This window comes from Leucoraja erinacea, chromosome 5, assembly GCF_028641065.1.
Source record: "Leucoraja erinacea ecotype New England chromosome 5, Leri_hhj_1, whole genome shotgun sequence".
In the NCBI taxonomy this organism is placed as follows: Eukaryota; Metazoa; Chordata; class Chondrichthyes; order Rajiformes; family Rajidae; genus Leucoraja; species Leucoraja erinaceus.
Window position 1 is genome coordinate 18,408,075 of NC_073381.1, and position 20,293 is coordinate 18,428,367.

The 20,293-nt window shown below is 42.5% G+C and overlaps 1 protein-coding gene across 3 annotated transcripts in view; it reads left to right on the forward strand.

The window, feature by feature from the left end:
- The window catches only part of ggps1 (geranylgeranyl diphosphate synthase 1), a 47,750-nt gene that overhangs the window by 21,964 nt on the left and 5,493 nt on the right, over positions 1 to 20,293 (forward strand). For 2 of the 3 annotated variants that reach the window (XM_055635151.1, XM_055635152.1), the window contains exon 3: positions 8,994 to 9,064. The exons of the other annotated variant lie outside the window; for it this stretch is intronic. In XM_055635151.1, the coding sequence (XP_055491126.1) occupies positions 8,994 to 9,064 (71 nt within the window). The remainder of the gene's footprint in view (positions 1 to 8,993; positions 9,065 to 20,293) is intronic. 3 annotated transcript variants of the gene reach the window in all.

Genomic DNA, 20,293 nt, shown 5'->3' on the forward strand with positions numbered 1-20,293 from the left:
TCCTTCTAGATTTTGTTCTTTACTGTTGGCATATTTGACGTGGTAAGCTTCAGTCCACATTATTGCAATGCAGTTTTTAAAGCTACTTCTGGCTCGACTAACCATGTGAAACTCTTGCAACGGTTTGTAGGTGCTGCTTGGCTATTATAGCGTACTGTCTTCTACTCTTTTCTTAAAATGTTGCCTGAAACTATGCTGCTCATATTTTAATCTGCACCAAATCCTGTTTACCCATCACTCCCGTGCTTTTTTTTAGCTCATTGAGAAAACCTCTGGCCCTAATTTCCAAATGAACTTGCCATCCAATTTAAGTTAATATTTTGTTAACGTGAATGCAATTTTTCTATTCACAAAAGTTACATGAGCTGAATATTTAGTCTGTTTTTCTCTTGTGGCTTCCAGCACTTTTTTTTGTACCTCAAGTTATTGCATCAGATAATGTTACTTGGAATGGGGAAGATGGGTGGACATGACCATGAATGGTACTGGTAATAGAAGTGAATGTGGGTGGAAGTTTATCCTCGAATTACACCAAGCTAGCAAGCAGAGGAGCAAAAAGTTAAGTGCGAGGAAGAACTCAATGGCACAGGCAGCATTTGTGGAGTGAATTGCGTTGGCACCCTTCAGCGTGAAGACGGGGCCTGATCCAAAACGTTGTCTTCCCTTTCCCCCCCACAGATGCTGCTCTCCTGTTGAGTTCCTTCAGCATTTTGTTTTGCTCAAGATTCTACAATCTGAAGTCTTTTGTGTTTTAGATTTTGTTGATGGCCAGGGATAAGAGATGATCCAGGACAAGGGGTCACAGTTTAAGGATAAGGGGGAAATCCTTTAAAACCGAGATGAGAAGAACTTTTTTCACACAGAGTGGTGAATCTCTGGAACTCTCTGCCACAGAGGGTAGTTGAGGCCAGTTCATTGGCTATATTTAAGAGGGAGTTAGATGTGGCCCTTGTGGCTAAGGGGATCAGGGGGTATGGAGAGAAGGCAGGTACAGGATACTGACTTGGATGATCAGCCATGATCATATTGAATGGCGGTGCAGGCTCGAAGGGCCGAATGGCCAACTCCTGCACCTAATTTCTATGTTTCTATGATGGATTCTGGATTTTTTCTGTGCTTAATTGAATGAAGTTACTTGGAGTGAAGAGGTCAGGATCATTGGTGAAATGGAGTAGGACATCGGCCAACGTGTGGAAACAGTAGGACAGGCCCATCTGTTTTCTTGAATTTGAAGCCTACCATTTGAGGCTTGAAAGTACATGCATCGGCTGAGGGGTGGGTGAGGTTAGCAGATGCATCAACTTTGTGTTCCACCTGGACCTAATTGAGGGATACCCTGTAATGGACAGAGGAACGGATACACTTCTTACCTGCTCCTTCGCTTTTCTTACAATTTATGCAGCCTGCATTTGTTTGAAAAAGGAGCTTGACTAAAGCATAACATTTTTATTTTTAATGTACACAAATTGAATATGGTTGTAAATTATTTTTTCACATTTAAACTTCAACTGTAATAATTTCTGATCATAGGCCTGTAGATATGGTGAACAACTCTATCAGGCTACCCTGTAGCACAGCTTGCTTCTCACCTGCAGACTGATTCATTTAGCAGAAAAGATGCAGCTGTGAGGGCAGCAGATAGTTGGGTGCAAAAGGTAAGTGAATGCGAGGCATTTGCAGGGTTGGGTCTAATACACCCCAGTGTTTTGAATGATCTCTGTGTGGCAGTGTGTGTGAGAAATGTGAAGCACGAAGAATAAACCATTGAGAGTGTGGTAATGGAACTGGAGCAGGACAAGATACTGCAGATAATTATCTTGTAATGTCTGGCTAGAAAAGAACAAAATCATTTGAAGTTAATTCAAGATTCAAGAGTTTATTGTCATGTGTCCCAGATAGGACAATGAAATTCTTGCTTTGCTTCAGCACAACAGAATATTGTAGGCATAAATAAATACAGAACAGATCAGTGTGTCCATATACCATTGAGAATGTATATGTAGTGCAATAGGCTATTAAAGTTGAGATTTTTGTTTGAGTTTGGTTTAATAGTCTGATGGCTGTGGGGAAGCAGCTGTTCCTGAACCTGGATGTTGCAGATTTCAGCGACTGTGGTAGATCCCCTCGATGGTAGGGAGGTCAGAGCCGATGATGGACTGGGCAGTGTTTACAACTTTTGCAGTCTTTTCCGCTCCTGGGCGCACGTTGCTGAACCAAGCCATGATGCAACCAGTCTGCATGCTCTCTACTGTGCACCTGTAGAAGTATGAGATAGTCATATCTATTTAGCAATATGGGACAGTGATGTGGTTAACAATGCCACAGCCCGTGGAAGGTTTGAGATATAAAATTACGTGTCATAATCACAAAAGTATGTCATTTGCTCATTTGACCTTGGAACATTGATTGGAGGAAAGATGGGCACTGATTTGGGAGGAGGTACACGTTGGAAAGGGGTGGTAATTCACAAGGGTGTTTGTTTCTGTGGAAATCCATGCTACTGTATGAAGGTTGAGGGACATGTGGGGTCCTTGTGTAATTGTTATTTTTCTTGGCATGAGCTATTTATCTCATGACTTCCTCACACCCCTTGATCATTCACTCCAAGTTTTTCATTTCACGAAAGTATAGGTCATAAATTTGCACAGTCATGTTGCACAGTTCCATTACATCGATCTTGGGTTATTAACTCGTTCAATCCATCTTTGTCACACAATTGTTAATACCTTTGCCTAACAATCTTTTGTGGTAGTTTTGAAATAACTATCTGCCTCAACAACTTTGATGGTGGGATTAGAAACATAGAAAACAGGAGGAGGCCATTCGGCCCTTTGAGCCAGCACCACCATTCATTGTGATCATGGCTGATCGTCCCCAATCAATAATCCATGCCTGCCTTCTCCCCATATCCCTTGATACCACTAGCCCCTAGAGCTCTATCTAACTCTCTTAAATCCATCCAGTGACTTGGCCTCCACTGCCCTCTGTGGCAGGGAATTCCACAAATTCACAACTCTCTGGGTGAAAACGTTTTTTCTCACCTCTGTCTTAAAATTGTTATTGGGAATATTTTTCCTGTGTCCAGCTTGTCCAGTCCTTTTATAATTTTATATGGTTCTATAAGATACCCCCTCATCCTTCTAAACTCCAGTGAATACAAGCCTAGTCTTTTCAATCTTTCCTCGTATGACAGTCTCGCCATCCTAGGGATCAATCTCGTGAACCTACGCTGCACTGCCTCAATCACAAGGATGTCCTTCCTCAAATTAGGAGACCAAAATTATACACAATACTCCAGATGTGGTCTCACCAGAGCCTTATACAACTGCAGAAGAACCTCTACTCCTATACTGAAATCCTCTTGTTATGAAGGCCAACATTCCATTAGCTTTCTTCACTGCCTGCTGTACCTGCATGCCAACTTTCAGTGACCAGTGTACAAGGACACCCAGGTCTCGCTGCACCTTCCCCTTACCAAACCTAACCCCCATTGAGATAATCTGCCCCCTTGTTTTTGCCACCAAAGTGGATAACCTCACATTTATCTATATTATACTGCATCTGCCACGCATCTGCCCACGCACTCAATCTGCCCAGGTCACCCTGCATCCTCCGAACATCCTCGTTATAGTTCACACTACCATCCAGTTCTGTCATTCACAAACTTTCTTGTGTTGCTCCTAATTCCCTCTTCTACATCATTAATATATATGGTAAACAGTTGTGGTCCCAACACCGAGCCTTGCAGCACTCCACTCGCCACTGCCAGCCATTCTGAAAAGGACCCGTTCACTCCTACTCTTTGCATCCTGTCTGCCAACCAATTTTCTATCCATGTCAATACTCTACCCCCAATACCATGTGCTCTAATCTTAGTCACCAGTCTCCCGTACGGGATCTTGTCAAAGGCTTTCTGAAAGTCTAGATACACTACATCCACTGGCTCCCCTTCATCCATTTTAGTGATATCAGGATTTCCCGGTGGCTCAGCACCAACTCCCCCTCCCATTCCGAATCCGACCTATCTGTCCTGGGCCTCCTCCATGACCCGAGTGAGGTCCACCATAAATTGGAGGACCAGCACCTCATATTTCGCTTGGGTAGTTTATACCCCAGTGGTATGAACATTGACCCCTCCAATTTTAGGTAGTTCCTACTTTCTCCTTCTTTCCCCTTCCCAGCCCACTGTCTCCCCCTCTTCCTTTCTTCTTCCCACCCCCACATCAGTCTGAAGAAGGGTCGCGACCCGAAATGTTGCCTATTTCCTTCGCTCCATAGATGCTGCCTCACCCGCTGAATTTCTCCAGCATTTTTGTCTACCTTCAGGATTTCCGTGATCATTTACATTTGAAATGTTCCCTCGATACCTCCAAACTGATCAAAAAGGCGCGGCAGCGCCTTTACTTCCTGAGGAGGCTCAAGAAAGCTCACCTGTCTCCCCAGATCCTGACCAACTTTTACCGCTGTACCATCGAAAGCATCCTGACCACCTGCTTCACGGTATGGTACAGCAGTTGCACCGTAGCTGACAGGAAGGCACTACAATGGGTGGTGAAAACTACTCGGTGCATCATCGGTGCCCCGCTCCCTGCCATGGATGCCCTCCACCGAAAACGGTGTCTGAGATGGGCCGGGAAGATCATCAAGGACCCCTCCCACCCTAACCATGGACTGTTTGCCCTCCTCCCATCAGGGAGGCGGTACAGGAGCCTCAGGTCTCGTACAAGTAGGATGAGGAACAGCTTCTTCAACAACACTATCACATTGCTGAACTCAGAGTCCCGCCGATAGATTTCTCCAGTCTCCGTCCACATTGTTTGCTTATTCTGTATTTTTATTTCTATATTGCACTATTACTACGAACAGACGCTAAACTGCATTTTGTTGTACCCATACCTGTATCTGTGCAATGACAATAAAGTTGAATTGAATTGAATTCACCTTTTCTGAATAGTTAAGCATAAAATTGACAACACTGGGACAGTACTTCGCAGGGGTAATATTTTATCAACCATGCTTGCATATTGCTATTACCTTATCAGTGCAAACATGTCGACGATTATCTGTATACATGCTTGTAATGCAGTACAATCCAGTCAGTGATCATAACTACTTTCCGCCCAAACTATATAACCATATAACAATTACAGCACGGAAACAGGCCATCTTGACCCATCTAGTCCGTGCCGAACACTTATTCTCCCCTAGTCCCATCTACCTGCACTCGGACCATAACCCTCCATTCCTTTCCCGTCCTATACTTATCCAATTTATTTTTAAATGATAAAAACGAACCTGCCTCCACCACTTCCACTGGAAGCTCATTCCACACAGCTATCACTCTCTGAGTAAAGAAGTTCCCCCTCGTGTTACCCCTAAACTTCTGTCCCTTAATTCTCAAATCATGTCCTCTTGTTTGAATCTTCCCTACTCAATGGAAAAAGCTTATCCACGTCAACTTTCTATCCCTCTCATCATTTTAAAGACTTCTATCAAGTCCCCCCCCCTTAACCTTCTGTGCTCCAAAGAATAAAGACCTAACTTGTTCAACCTTTCTCTGTAACTTGGTTGCTGAAACCCAGGCAACATTCTAGTAAATCTCCTCTGTACTCTCTATTTTGTTGACATCTTTCCTATAATTTGGCGACCAAAATTGTACACCCTACTCCAGAATTGGCCTCACCAATGCCTTGTACAATTTTAACATTACATCCCAACTTCTATACTCAATGCTCTGATTTATAAAGGCCAGCACACCAAAAGCTTTCTTTACCACCCTATCTACATGAGATTCCACCTTGCAATGTATAAAGACTCAGTAATGGCAATTAAAAAATGTAATTGGCAAAGAGGCTGATTTATTAATATAAGGGATCGCAGGTGTTAAATGTGGACCAAAATATTGTGGGATGTAGCTGGAGAAACCACTTGGTAATGCACCACTATGATCTCGCCAAGAATGGTGTAGGGAGGAAGGCAGGTAGTTTTAGCAAACCAAATTTATTTTAAAAATTTCAGTTGCTTAAGGATCAGCTCTGAACAAATAATTACATTTTAGAAGGGGTGAGCTAGAAACAAACCTTTAAGTCTTGTGGTTTTGCATGGTAAGTTGCACCTTAACAAGGTGGCTTTGTACATTTTTCTGCTTGATTTACACTATTCTTTTGAGTGCAGTAAAAGTAGTGTGGCTTGCACCTAAATGCATGTTATCACTGTTTAATGCTAGAATCTAGGTAAACGTCTTCTACATGAGAAACCTGTTTTTGCTTGGATTATTTCATTGCCTTTTGTGCAAATGAGTACATTGAAATGTATTTGGGGTTGTATTTTAACCTTTCCATTTTACAGGTTTTTCTACATTAGAGGCAAAGGAATAATTAATATGTCATGTAATCAAATTTATAGAATTGTGAATTTTGAATTAAGGTTCAAATTGAAGTACAGGTGCACAACCTTTTATCCGAAAGCCTTGGGACCAGACACTTTTCGTAATTCGGAATTTTTCGGCTTTCGGAATGGAAGATTTTTAGCATAGATTTTAACGGCTGGCTCGGTGGTAGAGTGCTCGGCTCATATGCGCAAGGTCGCGAGTTTGCGCCTCGATCCCGGCAGTTACTCGATTGCGAGTTTGAGTCTTCAATGTAGTTTTTTTTTTCTTGCAGAATAGGAGAGAATAGGGAGGGTTGGGCTGGGATAATTCTCTGCGAGATGATCTTAGTGCGGGAGACAAGTGTAGGAGAGGTGTACTGACTGTGTGGGCAGAACTTTGGAAGTGATTGCCCACCGTTCTCAAAAGCCGCTGCGTCTCCCTGTCCCTCCAACTCCAGAGGAATTCGCTCCCCGATGGGCCGCTACGGTGACAAGTGGCAGTTCGCCCACAGCCCGAGCTGCGCCACCCCAAGAACAAGACGTACCTTGCACACCATCAGCTTCTGCCCCTACGGGGAGCGTGTTCCTCTGGAGTTGGAGCGGGGCTGGGCTGGAGTTGCTGATCTGGGATCTCCGTGCTTGCAGTGGGCCTGGGGGTCGGTGTCCCGTTGGTCCTGACGTCTCCGGTGACTGGCACTGACCTGCTGGCATCGCCGACGTGAAGACAGTGCAAAGCCCCCGCGCCGGTGCAATGGGCGGGGAGTTGGAGAGGGGCGGGAAGGGGTCACACACATGGCCGGGAAGCAGAGGGGTGTAGGTGGGGTGAAACTGAAGGGAGCGACAATCTGCTGCTGCCTGCCCGCTGAGTTAAAAAGTTCCCACGCAAGACTCGCGATACACTGTGTATCGTGAGTCTACCGTGGGAACTTTTTAACTCAGCGGGCAGGCAGCAGCAGATTGTTAATTATTAACCCTCCCACACAATATACCCTCACCTTCTCTTTTATGAATGGGGATTTAGTTTCCCTTTCTTCGAGGACCGACCGGAGGTTCCACTGTCATCTCTGCGGGCCGCCCTCGGTGAACGTCTTCAAGGACCGAAAAAATGTCCGCTATTCGGAGCTTTTCGTTATTTGGAACTTCGGATAAAAGGTTGTGCACCTGTAATATTATTCTTGATTCACTTATCTCTTAAATTATGCATTTTAGAGCCTGAAAATGAGCCACAAAAATTAATTGTTTGGATGTGATGAATTGATAGTGTGATGGCTTCGGTATTTAGTGCAGGAATGGCAGGACTGTCATATGTTGATAGAATGGAGTGGCTGGGCGCGTATACTCTGTAATTTAGAAGGATGAGATGGGACCTTATTGAAACGTATAAGATTATTAAGGGTTTGGACAAGCTAGACGCAGGAAACGTATTCCTGATGTTGGGGGAGTCCAGAACCAGGGGCCACAGTTTAACAATAAGGGGGAAACCATTTAAAACGGAGATGAGGAAAAACTTTTTCACACAGAGGTTTGTGAATCTGTGGAATTCTCTGCCTCAGAAGGCAGTGGAGGCCAATTCTCTCTATGTTTTCAAGAGAGAGTTGGATAGGGCTCTTAAAGATAGCAGAGTTGGGGGTTATGGGGGAAAAGGCAGGAATGGGATACTGAGTCTGGATGATCAGCCATGATCACAGTGAATGGCGGTGCTGGCTCGAAGGGTCGAATGGCCTACTCCTGCACCTATTGTCTATTGTAATGTAAAGTTACATGAATTATACTGGTCATATGGCAGGGGAAACATGCTAAGGATCAGTCTCTGAGAAATCCTGCAACATTGTGCATTCTAAGATTTGGCACCATCCAAGGAATACTGGCTCAGATCATGTTGCCTAGAGATGATTCATGGAAAAGGTAGCAGCAATAACGAGAATGAATTGAACTTGCAGTATGACAATTTGACTTTAATAAAAATTGTAGAATTGAAAATTTTAAGGAAGCTTTTAGGTTGTTATTAGTCTTATCTTGTTCATGTTCTTCAGGAAAGAAAGCATCTGCTATTTATGTCGGACTTCAGCTACATACAGTATGAATGTCATTGACTTTTGTCCTTGCATCAGTGCCCACCCATTTATCCTGAAGATGTTAAATTTGTGTACACAGTAGGATACACTCCTGCAGCTCTCAAATTTCAATCTCCCAACTATCTGGAAAGACAAGGCCTCAGTGTCACACATTTTATCACATTGTTCTATCGTCGTCATTAGTGATTCTCCTGGAAGATATTGGAAACCTGGATACGACCTAAAAAATGTTCACCATCACAAAATGTTTTATTTTTGTTGGTTCAAGCAGGCGAATTATTACTACCATCTAGAAAACAACCAGGTATAGCCAATACATTCAGTCAGGGAAATGGATTTAAAAAATAATTTGTGTGAGGTTGCATATCATATGCGGTATTATTAGTGTCAGTAAAACTCGTACTAAAATGTAGATATTAATTGAAAAAAACAACTGCCCAGGAAATTGGTGATTCCATCTCTTGGTCTTCTATTTTGTGGGTACAGGGCTGAAATGTGAAAGATGACCGTTAGCCACTAATTGTAATTAGTCTTATTTCTTTCAACAAGGTAAACAAGTGAGAACCAAACTTTCACAAGCCTTTAACCATTGGTTGAATGTCCCTGAAGAAAAATTGCAGGTAAGAAGAGTTCCTTCCTTTGTCTTGCATGATTTGCAAATAACTTATTTCCTGAAATACAATGTCGTAATTGAGTAGATTAATGCTGAAATGGGAAAACTGAGGGGATTCTATTCTGTGCAGCTGAAACCAATTAGCAACAACCCATTTGTCAAGTTAGGTGAACTTAAGTGGAAGATTTCTTCAAAGGTGTATGATAAAGGTGTATGGTATGCTAGCCTTTATAAATCAGAGCATTGAGTATAGAAGCTGGGATGTAATGTTAAAATTGTACAAGGCATTGGTGAGACCAAATCTGGAGTATGGTGTACAATTTTGGTCGCCCAATTATAGGAAGGATGTCAACAAAATAGAGAGAGTACAGAGGAGATTTACTAGAATGTTGCCTGGGTTTCAACAACTAAGTTACAGAGATAGGTTGAATAAGTTGGGTCTTTATTCTCTGGAGCGCAGAAGGTTAAGGGGGGACTTGATAGAGGTCTTTAAAATGATGAGAGGGATAGACAGAGTTGATGTGGACAAGCTTTTCCCTTTGAGAATAGGGAAGATTCAAACAAGAGGACATGACTTCAGAATTAAGGGACAGATGTTTAGGGGTAATATGAGGGGGAACTTCTTTACTCAGAGAGTGATAGCGGTGTGGAATGAGCTTCCAGTGGAAGTGGTGGAGGCAGGTTCATTGGTATCATTTAAAAATAAATTGGATAGGCATATGGATGAGAAGGGAATGGAGGGTTATGGTATGAGTGCAGGCAGGTGGGACTAAGGGGAAAAAAAGTTGTTCGGCACAGACTTGTAGGGCCGAGATGGCCTGTTTCCGTGCTGTAATTGTTATATGGTTATATGGTTATAAATAGCCATACAGTTGTTAAAAATTTCTTGACGTTGCTCTGACTGCTACGTCTGATATCTGCTTTGTTTACGATGGGTAATAAATTTTGGCAGAGTTGGAACCTAGTGCATGTTGCTTCTGGTTTTACGGATTTTAGATTTTGTGCAGGCTGGGACGCGTAGTTTGAATTTTAATATGTTTAACCTCCATCATAGTGAATCTGTTATATCAATGATAGGGTGAGGTTTTTTTTATTGACAAGCAGAAGAACATTGCAAAGTTGGGACTAGTCATATTTAGGTCCTGATCTCATTCCGTCAGAATTTTTATTGTTGATTAAGGCCTTCGCAATTACAATTATACATCAACTCTTGAACACTTTGTTCAATTTTGCTACTGTGAGTATTCACTGGCTCTCATCATGCCCTGTTACTCTGTAATTGAGTGGTCAATGCAATTCATTATTTAAATGGTATCCTGGCAAGGGTGTCATTATTGTCTGTCCCTAATTGCCCTTGAAAGTCGAGAGACAATGCTGTAGATCTTGTTATTTTTTAACATAATTTATATTATTGAGCCCAACATCTCATCTAGCTGTATTTGACAGGACTTAAAGGTCAGCATGGCCTACTGATCATTTATCTTTGTCGATAGTCTTGGGAGCTTTTCCACTCCCGTTGATTTGCTGTCCAGTCATGTTAGTGGCTTACAGAGGCTAATTAATAAACTCTCATAAATTGGAGACAAGAAATTGAAGATCTTGGAATCTTGAGCAAAAAAAGTGCCGTGGGATCTCAGCCGGTCGGGCAGCATCTGTGAAGGAAATGCACAGGTGTTTCGTGTCAGAACGCTTCAGATTTGAAGGATGCTGGCCTGAAATGTCTGTGCATTTGCTCCATGGGTGTAACCCGACCCCTCCAGCGCTATATTTTACTGTCATAGATTTATCTTTGGTTTTGTTCATGTCCAGTCCAGAGCCACCATAGGAGCCTGTTTGCATCTTGGTTGAGCACTTGTTGCAATGCGACACAGGTTTTGCACTTCAGTTGCTAAGTGCAAATATTGAATATTGATCTTCAATGCTGCATGTGGAAAGTAAAGATGACATAAATTTGCTGAAACTACAAAAGTGTGTAATTAAATATTAAAATATAATGGAACCTATAATATGAAAGTACTTTTTGATATATGTCTGCATTTCCAGCATTGCAAAATGACACGATGCACTTCACAGGAACCTTATCAAACTAAATTTGACACCATGATATATTTGGGTGCTGGTATGTCTTAAGCAATGTAAAATGGGGAAAGCAGCTTTGAGGATAGAGACATTTCCAGAGCACTGGTCTGAGCATTTGATAGATATTTTGCTGATGAATAATTAAATTCACAAATACTCGGTCGGGAAGAAAATGAGGGCTGTAATGTTGGAGGAGATTATTCATGCACAAGTACAAACAAAAGACAACAAATGGAATGCAAGGAGAAAAACTTTAAAACCCTTGAACATTGCTAACTCCTGGTGCACCAATTAATTATTGCAAAGTTGATGTGCGAACAGAGCCGAAACATTTGGGTAAATTCTTGAACAAGGCTCTTTTTAGTACTGTTCCAATATCTGCTGCGCACTTCATTTTATTTTAGGAGCTTCATTTCACATTTTGTGTGTTTACCCTTTAACTCCCAAACTCACTGCTGTCTCAACTTGGTCTCTCAACTTGGTCCATGTGAGTTTCTGGTCATTGATGATTCCAGGATGGTAATGACATTGGACTGAATGTAAAGGGTAGATTCTGCTTAGCATTTTTTTGCAAAACAACACCCTATGCCGTGCAGCTTGAGTCTCGGCTCATTTGCTGAGACGTTGAGAATGGAATTGAATATTCAGACAATGATTAGTGATTATCCCAACTTCTGTCCATAAGGTCATTGCTTAAGTAGCTGAAGATGATTGGGCGTGGACCTTCAACTATTTTTAACAATAGGCAGAAAATTATGTGCGCAGCAGCTACTTCCATCTTGCACTTTTGCTGCTTACACCTAGGTTTAAAATCCCCTTGCCAACAAGCTGAAATGTTGATCCTTGAACCTTTCCATGTTAATAACATGAATCTTTGTAGTTTCTGTGGTAGAAGTATATTTCTGAACGTAGAAGAAAGGCTCCCATTTAGTCTCATGCAGGCACACCCCGGCTTAGTTGAAGATTCTGTTCCTTTTCAATTCATTTTATTGAATAATCTCCCTAATACGACCCAATTTAAACTAATGGAATATACGCTTTATTCACACTGTATACAAAATGTTTTAATTGTATCCTCAGTGAATCTGTGGTTGTACCTGTTTCATAGTTGTACATGTGCATCTGTTGAGCCTGAATATTTGGCACATTCACACTGGTATGCAAAACTACCCAGAGCGCTCTCACTCGGCATCCTCCCAGACTCTGGGATGGTTTTGGGGAAGGTTCAATTCATGTTCGAATGGTAACGAAAGCTTCTTCAAAATATGAAATGGTGTAGAAGAGTTTTACATGCCACGGACTGGAAAAATTGCAAAACTGGTAGAAATGGGTAGTCTTTGATTAGTGGAATATACACTGCATCCAGTCATACTGTATACCATGTTAAAATGTCATGGTAGAACACTGAAAGTCAAAGGCTTCTGGAGTGTTTTTATTTTGGGGACTGAGTGCACAAGAGTTAAATGAGTCTACTGCTGCACAAAGCCCTGTTTATGCAGCACCATGGAGAACGAAGAGCAGTTGTGATCTTTTGAATGATTTATGGGTCTTGGAGGAAGTATGGTAGAAATTTCCTAGAATAATATTGGAGCTCCTGGTATTAGATTCAGAATAAGTTACACAACTATAGCTGTATTCTTTGGAATTTCAATGGCTTAAGGAGCAATTTTTTTCAGATTGTAACATGTTAAAGGATTCTGATGATGGAAAACCTAATTTCCATGAAGCAGTCTTAAAATTAGGACCTGGCCTTTGGGAAGCACGAGGTTAGCGGAAATTAGGAATAGTCTTCTGCAAAGCCGGCAATGTCAACTTTAAACCGAGGTTTTGAGAGAGAGAGGGAGTGTGTATAGTTAATCAGTCTTGATATCAATGAATGGTGGAACGGGCTAGAAAATATATAGGCACCTCCTGTTTGTCTTAAAGTCAGGCCCCTTATTAGGAATTGGTGGAATTATCTGTCTGCCTCTCATTCCTTTTCAACCCTTTCACATTGTCCTGGAACTAATGACATTTTTGGCAAACACTAGAAAAATTGTGCAAACTCTAGCATGGACCACAACCAAGTTACCTGGTTTGTACATTTCTTCTGTACATTGAAGTAAACAATTCAGTTGGGACATGTTAGCTTAAAGAAAACAGCTTTTCAGCTTGGATAGCAGTAATGACAGCCATACGATACGATAGAATATTTATCGCAGGAGAAAAATTGATCTGCCAATAGTCATAAAAACACAAAATACATGAAATGAAAGAGACGAGGAAAGGATTGGCAATATGCAAAAATTGGGTGAGGGTGGGGGGGGGGTCAGTCTCAGTCTACCCCATGATGGAAGGGGAGCGAGTCGTACAGTTTGTTAGTCACAGGGAAGAAGGATCTCCTGTGGTGTTCTGTACTGCATCTTGATGGAAAAAGTCTGTTGCTGAAGGTACTCGGGTTGTTTAAGAAGGAACTGCAGATGCTGGAAAATCGAAGGTAGACAAAAGTACTAGAGAAACTCAGCGGGTGCAGCAGCATCTATGGAGCGAAGGAAATAGGCAACGTTTTGGGCCGAAACCCTTCTTCAGACTGATGTGATTCAGGTTGGCCAATGTGTCATGGAGGGGGTGAGCTGCATTGTCCAGAATGCTCTGCAGTTTGATGAGCATCGTCCCCTCCAAGACCATGTCCCATGAATCCAACTCCGCCCCCAGGATGGAGCCAGCCTTCCTGATGCGTTTGTTAATTCTATTGGCACCCGCAGCCTTCGCCCTGCTGCCCCAGCACACTGCAACGAAGAAGATGGCACTGGTTACCACCGATCTTACTGCAGACATTGACATTCTCAAAAAGTACAACCAACTCTGTCTCTTCTTGTACAGGGCCTCAACGTTCCTGGACCAGTCCAGTTTACTGTCCAAGGCAATGCACTCCTAGGCATTTGTAATCCCTGCTAAACTGAACATGCACACCATTGATGGAGATAGGGGACAGGGGTGTTCCTCCCTTCCTAAATTCCACCATTAGCTCCTTAGTCTTGTCTGTGTTGAGCTGCAGGTGATTCGGCCCACACCACTCAAAGTCATTGAATGACACCTCTGTAGAGTCAGCTGAAACCTTCTGCGGGTGGGAGAAGTCCAAGTTATATCTGAATTCTGAGGTATATATGGTAAACAGGAAGGGAGAGAGGACCGTCCCCGTGGGACCCACTGCCATGTCCGGGACACCGTTCTGTAGCCTGACATATTGTAGTCATCCAGTCAGGTTGTTGATGATCCAGGATACCAATGGAGCATCCACCTGCATCATTTTGTCAGTTTGTTCCCTAGCAGTGCAGGCCGGGTGGTGTTAAAAGCACTGGAAAAGTTTAAAAAAACATGACTCACACAATGCTTCTTGACTTATCCAGGTGAGCATAGGAACAATGGAGCAGATGGATGATGGCATCCTCAACTACCATCTTTGTTTGGGGGTCCAGGTAGGGTTTAACCAGGGGTTGCAGGTGAGTGAGCACCAGCCTCTCCAGAGACTTCATGATATGTGTAGTCCGTGCCACCAGTCTGTAGTCATTGGAGGAGTTGGGCCACTTCCTCTTTGGTACAGGAACCAGGCAGGATGTCATCTACATCACAGGAACCCTCTCCAGGCTCAGGTTGAAGATATGCTGGTGTACTCCACGCAACTGGCTGGTACACGCCTTGAATACCCCAGGGCTGCAACACTGCTACCCCGCTGAGTTTCTCCACTGCTACCTCAAATTGGGTTGTGAACACTACAACCTCAAATAAGCGAGGCCCTGCCATCAAATCTTTTTTTTTTTTTTAAAACAGGTTTAGCTCATTGGCCCAGTCCCGATTGCTTTCCCTCCTCAGGCTATTGGTCTTCTTGTCGCCTGTAATGCTCTTCATACAGCTTAAAACATCCCTCGTGTTGTTCTGCTGAAGTTTCAGCTCCAGCTTCCTCCTGTAGTCGTCCTTGCCCTGTCTCGGTCTCGCCTTCAGGTCTTTCTGCACCCGTTTCACCTCCTCCCTTTCACCATTCCTGAAGGCCATCTTTTGATTGAGAAGGGCCTTTATGTCAATTATTGTTGTTTGTTGTTGGGGAAACAGTCTCACGGACAATGTTATCTACACAGACCTTTATGTGGCTGGTAACACGATTTGTAAATCCACTAATGCCCTCTCCATGGGGAGTACAGAGTGCTGTCAGTGTCACCCGATGGTGTCAGTCTGTGACCTTAAAATAACCCTGTAGAGCATCACAGGCCTCCTGTGATACTCTATAGTTTAACAGGAAGCAAACATTGCAAACCTTTTTAAAGTAAACTAGACCAAGTGGGATCCGTTGGGCCCCGTTCCCCCAACGCAATATTCCACCATTCGCCCATAGCCCCCAACTGCGCACGTGCGGCTGAGGGGTTCCCTTTGTGACACCAGAGATTCCCATTGTGACGCGAGTCAGGGCAGCCCTCCCCAAACTGGAGCCTCGCCATCCGTCTTCCTACCACTATCCCCCTCAATTCCTCCATTTCCCCAGCACTCCGTCCCTCTCCTCTTCATCCTCCCTCTTCTTTCCCCTCTTCCCCCCCCCACTCCTCACCTCCTCCCCTATCCCACCCCCTCCACAATGAAAATTGCGATGTTTTTAAAAATGAAACCTCCCCCTTATCCCCCCACTGCCCTCTTCCCCTTCTATCCCTACCTCTCCCTCTCCTCTCCATTTTCCTCCCCCACTCTCCCACCTAACCTGTTATCTGTTAATGAAAAATCAAGAATTTGATTAAGACGGAGTTTTTTTTTAAATGGCGATTTAAAAAAAAAAAAAAAATGTAAATCAGATTCGGGATCCCATTGTGAAGTCATTGTGATGTCGAACGGGGCTGACGGGCAGGGCAGGTGGAAAAGTGGTTTGAAAAGTTAGTTTTGTAAAGTTTAAAATGTCAATAACTTGTAAAATATACCATCAATCTGAACAAAACTTGTTTCATTTACCTCACAGGACAATGGTAAGGTTGGACAAACATTGTAGCGCTATCGTGTACCGTTTTGGGATCGCACACACTCATACAAACAAGATGAGGGTTTTAATAATATACTAGACAAAGTGCAGACCCGTTGGGTCTGCTCCCCCAATGGTGTGATCCCCCAACCCAATATTCCACCATGCACCCGTCTCCTCCAACGGAACTGAAGCCGTTCCCAAATGTAAGATTCCAGCACTCCCCTGCCTCCCTAAGCAGTGGATTGAAAAAAAATTCCGATTGCACCTTTTCTGCCTGGTGCAGCAGTTCCAATTGCAATACCAATTGGCCCTCCCCCTCCTGTTGAAGCACTTGGTGTAATATCCCATTGAGGTGAAAAGTTCAGAGTGTTCCAGTCTTGCAACTTTGTATTGAAGTGTGTTGGAAGCTGATAGGAAGGAGCAGCCGTCAAGGAATGAAAAGGCAGCCGGACGGACGGTAGGCGGCAGCCACATAGTTTGGTAGGTAGGTAGATAGATAGATAGATCTGTTTTTGCAGCTGGAAAGGCTTCATCATTCATTGTGTTGGGAGCAGCTAAACACATTGTTATAGGCATTATTAGGTAATTGTTTAATTTCCCTGGCTGCAATGTCCCAAGTGAACTGGAGTGTTCCTGTCTTCAACTTTGTGCGAAGTGCGTTCAGATGATCATGTAAATGGAGAAGCCTGTTTTTTTTGAAATACTTTTAAGGGAATTTTTTATTAAAAGTGTACTTATTACGAAAGAATGAGGAGTTATAATATTAAAGAAAAAAGAATCTCTTCATATACATATCAGATTGGGCGTACATGAATCAAAGGAAAATTTTCAGCCGTTATCAATGAATACATTTGATTGGACATCTAGAGTTTTTGATTTTTTATAGAATCGAAAGAGAAAGAGGGTAGAAAGTTACAAATAAAAAAAACAGAAAAACGGAAGAGGTGGAATGGGTCACCTGTAATATGTCAATGGAGATAGGTTCGTAGATTATATCACTGCTTTTCTACACCTCTATTTTAAGATTGTCAACACGAGTGGTGGCCATTTTCAATTTTGGTCATTGTTCGGGAAACACCTCATAAAACATAAATTGACAAATTTATTGCTTTTTAAATTGTAATGTCTTAGTGCTTCAACAATCTCCACATTTGTTGCTTCAACTTTATTTGGACATTGTTGAAATGAATCGGTGTTTGTGAAATATGTAACCCAAATATACTCCTGAAACAGTAGTAATTTCTAAAGTAAGGAATCCGAAGTCAAATCATGCATTGTCTTTGAAAGTTACGCACCAGAGTGCAATGGGAAAAGACTGCTGAATACAACATTTTAAGATTGTCAACATGAGTGGTGGCCAATCTACCCTGTCCAATCGTCTAAGAATTTTATGTTTCTATAAGATATCCTCTCATCCTAAATTCCAGTGAATACAAGCCCAGTCGATCCATTCTTTCATCATACATCAGTCCCGCCATCCCGAGAATTAACCTGGTGAACCTACGCTGCACTCCGTTAATAGCAAGAACGTCCTTCCCCAAATGAGGAGACCAAAATTGCACACAATACTCCAGGTGTGGTCTCACCAGAGCCCTGTACAACTGCAGTAGGACCTCCTCGAGGGAGATTGGGGATTGGGAAATTGGCCTTCACTGGTCTTGTTTTGAGATTGTTAATGAAGTAACTTGGTCTGGTCTCGCTTTGAGATTGTTAATTAAGTAAATTGGGTACCTAGAATGTAACCAGGTGACTGTGCAAAAATCTAGAACATTTGCACAAGGCAATGACCTGAGTGGGGGGAAAACATTTGTGCACCTGATGGCCATGATCTTGAAATTCACACTAAATTGGGAAGTCAGAGAGAATATTATGGAGTTCTGAAAGAAGTAGTGAAAGTAACTGGATTGCTCTTGCAAAGTGCTGGCATTAACTCCAGTTGAATGATTTTCTTCCATCCTGCAACCTTAGATTTGATTGGCATCAATTGACTAACACATGCCATTTCTTCTGACCCAGTGCAAACCCGCAATTAAACAAAAACATTCCATCTGTTTGTGCTGTACCTTTTGGGCATTTCATAGTGGTGTAATAATTGACTGAATAATGTAACTGTTTTAATAGCATCACTGACTTCAGATTGTGATTACCAGTCAAAACATTGTGAAAGATGTCTTGATGTGCAGGGTACAAAGGTTTGTCCTTGATCGTGACAGCTTGAGATTTTACAGCAAATATGCCACTATAGACAAATAAGTGTCATTCTGAGTGCTGAGCAGATGCTGTGACCTTTTTTAGGAGGAGGTGGGGGGGCAGGGTAGTGAGGGGAAGGTGTTGTGATAATGAACATTGAATATACATTCTTCATTTCACTGTCTTTTTGAGGTCTGTTTTGAGCCTATTGTAAGTGCAGTGTATAATTTTGTTTTCAATATTTCCATCGGTGTGTTTTAGCAATTTTGTAACTGATTTTCATAACAAATGTTGCACTAAAATAGTTGGACATTAAGAGTTATGGTGAAATATCCACAATTCTTGTCCCGGGGTAAAGCATCTTTACTGAATGCTTGATTGCTTTAAGCTTATTAGGTCATGACTGCAGTTTCAACATAATATCAGCATTTGTTTTGGAGCAGAGTTTTTTAAATGAGGGATACAAGTGCATGAAGTAATGCATTGCTAATAATAGCTCTTTTGCGCAGTGCTGTCATTTGATATTTAAGTAGGAAGATCAAAAGTGGTTGTGTGGTTAACGATTTAGACGAGGGAATTAAATGTAACATCTCTAAGTTTGAGGATGACAAAGTTGGGTGGCAGTGTGAGCTGCGAGGATGCTATGAGGCTGCAGGGTGACTTGGATAGGTTGGGCGAGTGGGCAGAAGCTTGGCAGATGCAGTATAATGTGGATATATGTGAGGTTATCCACTTTCGTGGCAAGAACAGGAAGGCAGATTATTATCTGAATGGTGTCGGATTAGGCGAAGGGGAGGTGCAACGAGACCTGCATGCTCCGTTTCAATCACTGAAAGTGAGCATGCAGGTATAGCAAGCCAATGGCATGTTGGCCTTCATTGCGAGAGGATTTGAGTTTGGGAGCAAGGAGGTCCTACTGCAGTTGTACAGGACCCTGGTTAGACTGCACCTGGAGTATTGTGCACAATTTTGGTCTCCTAATTTGAGGAAGGACATTATTGCTATTCAGGGAGTGCAGCGTAAGTTAACCAGGTTAATTCCCTGGAAGGCAGGACTGACATATGATGAAAGAATTGGTCGACTGGGCTTGTATTTGCTGGAATTTAGAAGGATGAGAAGGGATCTTATAGAAACATAGAGTCCTAAGAAGTCCAGAACTAGGTCACAGTTCAAGAATAAGGGGTAGGCTATTTAGGACTGAGATGAGGAAAAACCTTTTGACCCAGAGAGTTCTGAATCTGTGAAATTCTCTGCCACAGAAGGCAGTGGAGGCCAATTCACTGGATGTGTTCAAGAGTGAGTCAGATTTAGCTCTTGGGGCTAAGGGAATAAAGGGATATGAGGAAAAAGCCGGGATGGGGTATTGATTTTGGATGATCAACCATGATCATATTGAATGGCGGTGCTTGTTCAAAGGGCCGAATGGCCTACTCCTGCTCCTATTTTCTATGTTTCTATGTATTGGGCTGTGAAAAATGTTGGATTGAAATTGGAATGTTTTTGTTATTTCTGCCATTTATTTGATTTTCTGGGGATGTTGTCTTGAATAGTGATTAGTATAAAAGGAATTCTTTTTGTAGCTCAGATTATTAAAATAACTAGGAATAAAATAGCTCATTAGGGTCAATATCTATAATTGGGTTTCCATTCACTGCACTCTGGGGATGGGTACAAAGTTTTTGATCATTTAGGAAGCTTGACTAAACTGTTCAAAATATATATTTTGAATAGATATATTTTGTGTGCCATATTTAGTGTTTTCTCCCACTCCTGATCTTTGATTGGGTGCAATACTATGGAAGGTTTCAAATCTGATATTCAATTGATCACAGACTTCAGAAAATCCTTTGAAAAGTCATGATGTTTTGATCCTTAGTAACTTGGCAAGATCGAGGAGGAAAGAATCGCCTGTGGCAGAAACTGCTGAAAGCATGGTCTTTCTTGGTGGGGTGATGTGGTTTTGGCATTTGTGAAGAATGAGGCAGT